Source organism: Leptosomus discolor, chromosome 3, assembly GCF_034619465.1.
Source record: "Leptosomus discolor isolate bLepDis1 chromosome 3, bLepDis1.hap2, whole genome shotgun sequence".
Lineage (NCBI taxonomy): Eukaryota > Metazoa > Chordata > Aves > Leptosomiformes > Leptosomidae > Leptosomus > Leptosomus discolor.
The window spans coordinates 77,753,504-77,765,222 of record NC_141393.1 but is presented as its reverse complement, the minus strand read 5'-3'; the positions used below and the strand labels follow the sequence as shown (position 1 = coordinate 77,765,222).

The 11,719-nt window shown below is 37.5% G+C and overlaps 1 protein-coding gene across 1 annotated transcript; it reads right to left on the bottom strand.

Annotated features, from left to right (window-relative positions):
• LRRC39 (leucine rich repeat containing 39) lies at positions 1-7,617 on the bottom strand. The gene is made up of 8 exons (XM_086462686.1): positions 7,493-7,617; positions 6,473-6,578; positions 5,262-5,418; positions 4,558-4,694; positions 2,897-3,042; positions 2,361-2,513; positions 1,119-1,258; positions 1-96 (listed from the first exon to the last, which is right to left on the bottom strand). Exons 1-8 carry the CDS (start codon positions 7,615-7,617, stop codon positions 41-43), a joined length of 1,020 nt encoding a protein of 339 aa, XP_086318812.1. The 3' UTR covers positions 1-40.
• Positions 7,618-11,719: the final 4,102 nt, after the last annotated feature.

Genomic DNA, 11,719 nt, shown 5'->3' with positions numbered 1-11,719 from the left:
AAGTATGCTTGGTATTTTCTTCCATTCACAGTTGTGTTCTTTATTCATTAGTATTTGTGACAGGAGAAGGACCAGAAGTACAACTTTCCAGATTTCCTGAAAGACAGTGAGTTAAAATAAGAGAAATTAACATACTGTATTTTCACTTCGAAGTTCAGGATAGCTTTGTATTTCCTCTTAAATTACTTAAGCAGGCCTAGGTACTTTCGTCAGCCCATGGTGCTAGCGGAATCTGCTAAGGATGAAAACTTATTGGTAAATGGTCATCTTGATATAGTTTTGCTAATTTGATTATTCATTCATGAAATATTGATAAGAAAACAGCTGGCTTAGTGTTCTAAATCAAGAGCATTTCAGTCATTCATTTTTTAAGCCTTCACAATATATAGAGTGAAGATCAGAGAGAACATTTTATATCTGCAATGACATTCTCTGCAGTATCAGCTGCCACCTGCACATCTGTTCAGAAGTGCTTATGTTGGTCTCTTACTGCAGCCTTTCAGCTGTTACCTTTGAGAGGACTAACAGTGGTTTTTTGTTACAGTTACAGGAAGAAATTGTGGGGGTATTTGTTTAGGTGACTGGATTTTCTGTCAGGGAAAGCAAGTTGTCAGAAACATCTGTTTATCAGGTGTTGACACTTCATTGCTAAAAAATGCTGTATGTTGGGAACACAGGCATCTCTCTTACATCCTTCTTTGGTAGTCCCCATCTGGACAACACCCAAAAGTAGGGAAAGTTGAGCTTATGAGACAAAGAGTGCTGGAAGACCCACACTGTGTAAACTGATTAAATTGCAAATACAAGAGACAGCCATCGACTTCCAGTTATCCGGGCTGTAGGTAACTCGGGCACATTTATTCCAGTGGTGCGTGGTTCCAGTGTGTTCCTACCAGAGGATACGCTGTTCGTGTGAAGGCCTGCTGTGCCAACCCCTGATAAAAGTGCTGCCTGCCCTCCGTAAAAATCTGTTTACAGAATTGTGGGAAGGGTTGCTCATTTATTAAGAAGATTATTCATGTTTCATTTGTGTACATATCCTAGCTTTCTTCTATCCAGATTATCCTTCTCTTCCTCACTGTATTCCAGAGAGATCAGAATTAATAAAAAAGCCATACCTGTGTTCTTGAGTGACTCCTGGATATACATGTGCATGAATTCAATGCCGAACATTTCCTGTTGCTCCTCCTCTTCTGTATTCTCACAGGGAGGGAGTGTAACCTCTAACTCCAGAGGGTTGTCTCTGAAGTTGACAAATCTGACAGGTCACCAAAAAAGGTCACTCTTGCAATAGGTTTTGTTCAGAGAGAACCAACTCTTTTGAAGCTGAATTAAGATTCCTCAAACAGTATTTTGAGCAAAAGAAAATAAGTCTTTTATACACTAAACTCCCCACTGTATTAGTAGTATTAAGTAAACTAAGCTGAGATGCCTTATAATAACAGTAGCTGATTGTGGTGGGAGAAAACAGTGCAGTCCTCATCATTTTGTCTTCAGGCTTTCACCCGATCGTCAGCCTTACTGAGCTTCCACAAACAGATGCGTGGATGAGAACAAGAATGCAAATGCCTGCATCTTCCCAACTTTGAAAGGCAATAGCCAGCCCTGTCTCCCCTTGTTCCTCGTCCATCCCCAAGCCTGTGCTTGTATGTATTTGTTTAAAGAGGTGCTGCTGCTTCCAAAACATCTGAAAACAGGAATTGTCTTAGTGGGTTAGACGTGATTTATTTAAACTAGCCGTCCTTCTCTAAAATGGCCAGCATCCAGTAATTCAAAAGAAAATGCAAACAACAGGCAAGTTTCTGTCACAGTATACAAAATTGTATTTCTAATTCTACCAATTAAAAACTTATATTCATTCTTTTTTATTTTTAATAAAAAAAAATAAAATGCATAAAATCCAATGATCCATATCCTTATAGCTAATCCTTTTTGTTTAATTCTGAATGCTTGACTTCTCAGTGCCAAAGTTCTACTTTTTGACACTATTCTGCTTGTGACATATTTTCCGTCCTAGCTCTTGGCTTTAGAGTGTCACCTAAAAGGCCAGTTGGAAGTGGGCATTTGGACCTTTTGGAAATTAGAAAATATATTAGTCTCCTTTTTCATTTGGGACTGTAACTATCATAGCTTACTTCAAATGAGTTGTGCTACATAAAGCTTTCTTGACCAGATCCTCCACTACTGTTGTGAATCTGTGTAATTATGCTGATTTATATGATAGTGTGTCCATCTGCACAACTGTGGACATGCCTTTTCTTTTCCAGTTCTGTAGTATCACTCTGTGATACACAACTCGAGGGAGGCCTTAAAACTTATCTTCTAGTATTTTTATTTATATTTCTGTTGTTTTTTCTTACCTCAGATTTGTCATGTCCTTCATACAAGCTGGAATATCCTTAAGTTTGTTGTTGCTAAGAACAAGAGTACTAAGATTTTTCATATTGGCAATGGTTTCTGGCAAAGAGTTTATCTCATTCCTTTGGAGCCATAAAGTGTGCAGATTTTCCATTCTGTAAAACAGGTATTTGTGCAATCAATCAAGATCTAGAAAATTAATCTTATCAATCATTAATATAAAGTAATTGAATTATTTTTACAGCCTCATAGAGGACTCTTATAAAGAACACAATTCTCAAAGGAAACTCCATAACCAAGATAATCACCTAACCAGTGGTCAAAAATGTCATTGGCAAGAAATATTTAACTTGATAATTGATAATGTATTGTTTATTGAACAGATTATTCCAGCTCATCCAAAAATCACATTAGTGCTGATAAATCTTAAATTTGCAGTAAGGTCAACATTAAAATAATCTTTTGAAGTAGGATTTAATAATTAGCATTTCAATGCAATGGAATTGAGACTGAGATAGGAGTTTTGAGCTTTATTTACCTGTCAATTGCATCAGGAAGCTCCTGGAGTTTATTCCCCCCCATATCTAACCATTCTAGGTTTGGCATGTTGAGAAGAGCTGAAGGGATGGTGGTAAACTGATTCATGCACAAATCTATGTGTGAAAGCTTCTTTAAATCACTGAGCTGAAAAGAAAGGGAGATATAATGCAACTTTGTAGAGCTGTTCCGGGACAGCAGTGCTGTAGTAGTGTTGACTGGAAAAAAACCCAACCCAATTTAAAAACATTACAACACATTTTGGAGTTAGTAAACACAGTTTCTGAGTTACATTAGCTGATGCTACCCAACAGTTGCAGTTCTCACCTGGAAGGTGGGTAGGTTTGAAACTGATCAGGCAGAAGAACTTTCTCTCCCACCCTAACAGCTCAGAAGGTGACTGCCGTGACTACAATGCAGATATACCCCAAGCCTTGAGAAGAAAAGGCCTTTAAAGGCACCACTGTCCTTTTAGTATTTCATACTGCACGCAATACGCCCTTTTTCATTAGGCAAGTATTTAGATTTTTATGGATCGAATTGCATGGACTGTATTTTAGAGTGAACCCAGACAGCTTCCATGGTGTAAAGTCTCCTGCTATGGCAAGACATTCTAAAAATTAAACAGCATCATTCAGTATTGCAACACCTATGTCCTAGGGTGAATCATGCCTTCAGGAGCTTTTACAATGTTCAAGCGATGCAGAGGTGTTTTATTGCTAATCTGATCCAACTGTCCAAACACTGAAGGCCACTCGAGTACATATAACCAAAGCTTCACGGTGTTCACAGTCACCGTAGCCTCAACAGGACAGAACTACGTACGTGCTCAGAGCTGTTAATTTAAAAGCTCTCAGTCTATGTTACACCATGTAACCTGTATCCACATAGCTTTTGTAAATCCTGGATGCTGATTAATAGTGTGTATTTCCCTTGGAAGATTTGTTGTTAGGTATTGCTGTTTGGACTCACCCAGTTTTGCGAGGTACTGATTGCTGTCAACTATTGCTGCTACTGTTTTTTTAAATGCACTAAACCAAATAAAAGTGGTTACGTACCTGTCACCTCTAAGAGACTAATACTTGGAGATGCAGGTCTCTTTCACATTTAGGTCAGCCCAAATTAAAGCTCAATAGTAGGTGAGCAGTTGTGTTTACTCTCTCACAATTGCTGTCAGCCTCTCAGAACAACATTTGTTCAGCTCTGTGCATAGGCAGTTGTATAAACAGCTTAACTAGCAGCTCTGGTAAAGGTGCGTACAGCTGTGTCCTGGCATATGGCATGAGTTTGTATTCTCAGCCATAAAACAGAATTTCCCTGTGCTGAGGTATCAGATCCTCAGAGGGGTAAAGCAGTGAAGACCTAAACAAAATAATATTGAGTGTATCGCTGTCCTGTACGCACTACACAGTCATTTATCTGGACAAAATAAAGACTGGCTCCTTCAACTACGCGGGTATATGTGTGTCCTTCTGATGTGACTTCAGTTTGACTAGGCATAGAAATACTGTTCACATACGTGTTTCTGTGAAGCAGTTATGAAATCAGAGTATCAAAGCAAACCTGAAAACATGGAGTGCAATGTTTAATGATAATTGGTTTTGGATCGATTCCAAATACGCATTAAACAAAACAAAATAAACCAAAACAGCCTGTCAAAACCTGAGGAGGAAGATCACAGATACTCCTGTTGACAGCCAGTTCCAATCTTTCCAGACTGACGCAGTTACTTATTTCCTTAGGAACAGACTTTATTCTATTGTAACTGAGAAGCAGCTCTTGGAGGTTAGTCAGCTGGCCTGCAGAGAGCACAAAGGAGACATGCTGAATGTGCACATTTATTCTGTTCAAAACACAGTATTAATTGTTTTGTGTTATACTGTTAGACGAGCGCTCTGTGTTCTCACTAAAAAAAAAAATAAAAATAAAGATTCACTGAAATTCCAATAGTAGGACTTCAGGACTCTTTAGTACAGAACTGCACCCTAGTTGAGTGCCACGAAAAAAATATAAAACCACCTTATCAGCTTAGGTACTTGTGCTGTGGACTCAACATGAAGTCTGTTTTTCAATATCACTTTTCTAGCTGCTTTTTGATGTGCAGTATCTGCTGTACTTACAAGCTTTTTTTTTTTTTCTTTTCCTAGGGAGCCTTCATAAGGATGTATCTCCTCCATCTGGCCATTTTTTTTAATTTATAGGGAGTCCATGGTTTTGAGATCTGTATCTCACTGTCAGATTTAAATCGTCTGTTTTCTAACTAGCCAATGGGATGGTTAGACAGGCAAAGTGCACAAAAATGGCATGTTTGTGTAAGATTAACGATCTTAGAAAAGCAGCTTAAAATAAAAGAAAGCACAGCTCACCAATTTCTTTAGGTACACTTTCAATTGAGTTCCTGGATAGGTCCAGAACAACAAGATTGTGAAATCTTCCAATAAACTGAGGAATTTTCTGCAAACTAGTTCTATGAAGCTGCCATTCCTGGAGATAGATTAGTTTCAGTAAGCATGAAGGTAGTGTCTAAAACAAAAAAATATGAACCAAACAAGAATACAGGTTAGGTAGAAGTTTTAATTAAAATAGTAACAGCCTCGTGATTTAAAAATAAAATAAAATAAAATAAAATTTTCCTTCTCAAGCTATACTGTAACGTCCAGAAATAAACATCAGTCCGGGTCATTCTGACCACAGATTTAACCTGCCCACTTTTTGCTCCCAGGATTTAGATGTCTGCACTACTGTCATTGCTTGAAAAGCCTCAGGCTTGCTTATATTTGTTTCTTTTTTCTAAAGAGAGCCAATATAACTGAAGATGAAACTGCTCTAACTAGCTTTTTGCATTTAAATGGTGATCTAGACTGCATTTCCTATTCTGTTGAAGAAAAACAGTGAGCAGCTGAGAGCAGGAGAGCTGAGGGACAGGAAGAGTACAGTGTCTCTATGCCACAAGTTCTGAAGAAGGAACGCTGGCGGAGGGACCACCAGAGCACTGCTGGGTGTGGCGCTCTCGCTCTCTCACCGGCCTCCACACGGTCTGACTCTCATCACTTCGTAGGAACCGGATCTGCATTTCTGGGTGGCTCAGAACACACTGTTAGCTTCCACCCTGCCACGGATTCTACAGTTAGCCGCTTCCCCCCCACGCACTAGAAACAAGAATAACAGCATTCTGGGAATCTGCTGGCTCATTTTCATTCTTAGAAAGAGAAAGTAAACAACAGTAAGAAATACTTTCATGCACCTAAACACTGAGGGTTTTCACCTGGATACATTTCAGTAGTTCTGCTGTGTTAATGTGAAATGAGGATTTACCTAAACTCATTAAACTCATATTTTGCAGTGTAAATAATGTCTAATGCAGAAAAGCCTTTCGGGCTGTATTTTTTCCGAGTAATGCTTAATATTCAGGACTAAAAAAGGATAGCTTTTACACTCTCGATTCATTGTTAGCAAAGCACACGGTGAGCACTTCATAGATTAAAAATAGTACAGCTGTGAGTGTAAAGTTGTAAATAGTAGTTTTCTAATGCATCAGTCATTCAACCCAAGCAACATTCACTCCTGTCAACACTACCTTCCATTCTTCTTCCTCTATCCTTAAAATTGCTCTTCCATCTTCATGAATAACTTTTTCTTTGAGCTTTGCTAAAGCGGCTCTCTCCTCCCAGACCAGCAGTAGCCTACAAGGGAAAGATCTCTCAGTGGTGCAACAATGAACACAGGCAATAATTACTATCCGTTCTACTTACTGGAACAAAGAGACAGTAGCCTTTTTGAACGTCAAACAACATTTATTGTATCTGGATGCCAAATACAGTATCAACTTGAGGGAAGGCATGAACAAAAAGTAATATTTGGATGAGGTAATTTATAGGAATTTTATTTTACAGTTCTTCAAATTTACAGTCCAAAGGAAGACATAACTTCACTGACTTTCATGATGTTGCAGCAGGGCAACAGAATATGAAGTCACGTAGAATTAAGTCCCAAAGCCATTAATTTTGAAGCAGTCTCCTGAAAAGAAAGCCTTCAGTTCCACCAAATGTAAGCACAATCAAACAAGGTCAACCAACTAGGGATTCTTTTAGCTTGATTTCCAAAGGGGACTTCAAGAAGAATTTGAAAATCTGGCTAATTCTCTTTCTTTCTGTTTGTATTTTCTGTTAGTAACTTTTGAATTTGTTATGCCACTTCAAACACATCTGACAAATTAGGAAGAGTTCCAAAAATAGAATGCTAAATTTCTTCACATTTCATGAAATTGCCGGCCAGAGAGAAGACCAAGTGACGCTGTTGATGCCTCCATTGAGAAGAAAGCAGAACAAATTAAATCTCCACTGGTTAGAATATCCACACGGGAGAGGAATTTAATATCTGAATTTAGGAGATTTTGTATATATGCTAATATTTTTACCACAGAACACAATTCTTGGTCTGACCTGACCATTTTGCTAATTCTAACCAGCGCGAATTCTGCTGGAGTAAAGACTAAAGAATTAGACCCTGGATGAGTTTGAAAAGACCAATTACACTGTTCTGAAATGTAACATATGGTCTAGCTTTTCACATACTTAAGGATCTACAATTTACCTACCTTCCTGCAGACCTCTGCCTGAATTCCTTTTCTTTCTGTAATTCTTCATTTATCTTGTGTATTCTCACTTCCCAAAGTGTCTTCACAGCAGTGAACGTTCCAACGCAAACTGCAGTTTCAGTCATGGTCCTTACATGTTCAGATTCAGTCAGGAATCCGACTCTTCGATTTCAGGCTCAATGCATGTATCAGCTACTAGATGGGGACAGTGACAAGGAAACTAAAATACTGCAACACCCACCTGATCATATTATTACATTTAGTTAATGTATAGAACTGACAGAATTTTACCAACTGCTTTCTTTTTACAAAAACAGGCAATTGCACCTAGTTAATTTTTCTTATACTAAGAAATAGTATTCTTGCAATCTCTCTGCATTCCTAGTCACTGAATAACTGCTTCTTTCAGCTCCTTCCAATGGCAGGCTGAGTACTGACCATAATTATTAAATGCAGATATGAGCATTCTTTCCCTTCCCAGGAAGAAATCAAGCTGTTACCTGCAATTAAGGCAGTTAAATCCCAATAGCTGCATCCTGGCAGCTATCTGGTATAAATACCACTACAAAGCACAGCACAATGAGGGGTGCTATGGGGAAAGTTAAATCCATCTCACACAGACCCAACACACTAACTAAAGGGGTTTTGCACTTTAGAGAAACTGAACTGTTGCTGGAAATAAATTAGTATACTTTACTTGCATTCATTTTCTTCATAGTTTAACTTAATGTAATATATCTTATTATATTTTGTAGTTAGTAACGCATTGCCTTTAAGAAAAGGCTTTTTAAATTCTTCAGATCTCTTTTGGAATCTTGTAGCCCTGCTGAGTGTCAGGATCCACATTTAAAAAATATATTCACCCTAAAGCTTTGAAGTAACCTATTCCTTAGTGAAATAGTTATTACATATTTCCCTGAAGAGCAGCAAAGGACGATACTCAGTCATTCTAATCAGTGCATCCCTCTAAAAAGCATTCTTATTGCCATTATTGTAGTCACTTGGGGAAGAGTTTTTTTGAAACATTTTGGAAACATACAATAATTGCTGCAGGTCTGACTTTAGACCGATCTTTTCTACCATACTTATTCCGTGATAATTTTGTGTGGCATGAAGCCACAATTGCTTCGTGAACATTCTTGTGTTTACCTGTCAGTCATTCTCTTTTATGCTTACCATGTCTTTTGCTAACGTAGTTATTTGTAAAGCCTGATTATACTGAAATCACTTAAGTAAACGTGCATGGGCAAATAATAAGAGATGAAAATTGTCAGGATCGCTTCCTGTTGTAAAGACGGCACAAAAATCAAATTATAATGCTTGAATAGTCTGGTACAATATGTTAATATTAAGGATTCTTAACTGTTCTCTGTTTGTTAAAGAAAAAAGGCAGGATTTGACAGATGACACAAATAGCAACCACAGTGTGGCACAATGCAGTCTGGCATTTGGGCTCCTAAAGAGGGATTGAATTTTTTCCTGTAAAGAGAGGATTGTATCCTCTTTCCCTCTCGTACATAAACATGATCACATTTACTAGTCTGAAGGATTAACTTCTCTTTCAGCGGTCCTCATAACGATTACCTTTCCCATTCCTTCATCCCAGTATGCAACAGTAATGACTAAGACATTGCATGAGGTTTTTTGCTCCGATTAGTGGTTACAATTTAAGTTGCCTTATTTCAGGATTAAAATTCTACTGAGAGTAAGTGATTTACCTGATCTATTATTTCTTGTTTAGAGACATTTTTTGAACTATAAGCCTTTTTAGGTAGAAAACTAGAAATCTTTTTATATAAATTGTGCAGAAGAGACATTTGTTAATACTTGTACTACTAAAACCAGTATCAGACTACACAGTCGAAACAATACTTATTTTTAGTAACGCTCACACTGGGCAATTATTTTTTTCACTGTGGAAAGAATATTGTCCAATAAATATTGCTTTAGAACCATGCAATATGAAAGAGGGCCTAAGTATATGACTCTTGTTTTTCAAGGAGATTTAATTATATAACAGAACTACCATCAAAACCTTCTTGTTCTTAGATCTTATTATTTGTCAGGAAAATAAAAACCACAATAATCATGCCATCACAGCCAACAATTCAGAAGTGAATTCCCAAGCGTGGCTGTAAAACAACTGCAAATTTACTCCCAAGTAACCAGATCTCCCAACAACTTCTCCTCCAAGCATCTGAAACAGTTTAACAACTTACCTCAATTATTTGGTGTTTTAAAGGGTTTTCTGTGACTCGTTGCTTTCTGGGCAAGAGCAGAGATAAAATTCGGATCTTGTCTGTACGACCAAAACCATTTAGAACTCTCACTCAGACTCCAATGCAATGTCAGTCTAGTTCTAATTTTAGCCTATGCTGAGAATAGAAGGAATCACATGAGACACTTCTGCAACCCCCCCAAGCGTTTACCATTCTTAATGTCTTCCCATTTTGCTGAACATGTCTGGACTCCCATAAACTCCTGGATTCCCGTTAACAAAAGTTACAAATTGTGAACAAGCAGAATAAAGGAGCACTTGTTATGCTCCACAATGAAAAAGAACCCAGTTTTGAATTCACAAGAACAATTACTTGCTTTAGTCTAGTAATATTTCTCTGCAAGATAACTGAGCTTCAAAGATCTATTAAACAGCAACATTGACTAATTAGCCTAGAAAAAGTATTACATCGCTATGTATTTTACTCACTACTTTTGCCCATGCTGAAGAATTCCCTTGGTGAAGAATTTTAGTGCAAATTACCAAGATCCAGACAGAAAAGAAATCTTTATCACGATGTGCTGGGGGGTTATTACTCACCCCTTTTCATGCTTCCAATCGTGAAACATTTTTAACATTCTGTTTCTTCAAAGAGCCCTCGGAGAAGATAAAAGGAGAACAACTCTGTCAGAATCTTTTTCTTCAACCAAATGGAAAGACAGCAATAATCACAGGTCACTATTTGAGGCAAAAGCCATACAAAAGCCATACAACTGGCTAATTCTAACCAATTCTTGCACCGGAGTATAAAACGTGAAGATGAAATTTTAAAAATATCATTCATTTGGTTATTACCCTCTTTCAGTAGAAATAATTTTTCCTCATTAGCGTTAGTTTCTAGCATTACTACATAAAACTTTATAACCAAAAAAAAAAGCCCCTGCAGTCCATGACCAGCTAAATACCTGAACACCAATATCTATTTAAAAAGGCACTAACTGCTTCAGCTTTCAATCTGCTAAGTCGGTTTGTTCTTTTTTTTTTTTTAAAAGTTATGCAAAAGCAAAAATGATCCAACAGGTTCCTTGGCATAGGTAGCAGGTACTACTTCTTTCAGTTTTGGTGTAGATTCAATCCCCACAGTGTTCTCTAATCAATATTTTTTCTTGATCTAAAAAAGCCATGACTAAAACCCTAACTACTTCATTTCCTCCTCCTTAGACAGATAATTGGAGCTATGAAAAAAAACCAAACTTATATCGGAGTTTTGAGAGACAAAGAAATTTCAGGCTCCTTGTGCGAGCAAAATTATTCTGTCGCAAATATTTCAAAATCACTTTACTGCTTTCTATCGTACACTTGTATTTACTCAATTTATTTTCTCCATGGTCATCAGATTAAAAAATATACTGTTCAGACTAAGCCCTCACCACCACAATACACTTGTAGGAGAGTAGCCATTAGGCTGTGGTCTTTTGGTAGTCTTGAGTGCAGCAGGTTCTTTAAGATAAGAATAGCAGTTTGAGTCACCTGTACAGGACTGCCTGCATAAAATTCACAAATAAAAACAATATTACTACAATTCTTGGTAGCTTTTTTTTTTTTTTATTAGGAATAAATAAATCTGATAAAAATGAAATAGGTGATAAGCACGATATACTAGTCAAACTTTGCAAGAAATGACCTATATAAAAAAGACCCTTAAACCACAATAGAAATATAAATAGCACCGTACACGTATGCTCCCTCCCCTACATTACCAGCTTTTCTGTTGCTTGGTCTCAGCATCAAGGACAGTGGAAATTCTACCTCCGGTGGCTTAATGTGTCGCATCTTCACAACTAAATGCAACAGACAACTTTGGTCTACAATTTTGGAGAACGCTCCTGTAGAGACAGTTTTTGATATATCTAAAGAAAGGAGAAAATGTCCATTTTGTGCCTCGGAAACTCATTTTTAAGGCCATGTAACTGTTTTTTTCTTGTGTCTGTATGCAACTTATGTTTCTA

Coding starts and splice junctions, on each gene's coding strand:
- LRRC39 (XM_086462686.1), bottom strand. CDS start 7,617: ATGACTGAAACTGCAGTTTGCGTTGGAACGTTCACTGCTGTGAAGACA. Junction 6,579..7,492: donor AGGCAGAGGTCTGCAGGAAG/GTAGGTAAATTG, acceptor TTTCCCTTGTAG/GCTACTGCTGGTCTGGGAGG. Junction 5,419..6,472: donor TAGAGGAAGAAGAATGGAAG/GTAGTGTTGACA, acceptor TTTTTGTTTTAG/ACACTACCTTCATGCTTACT.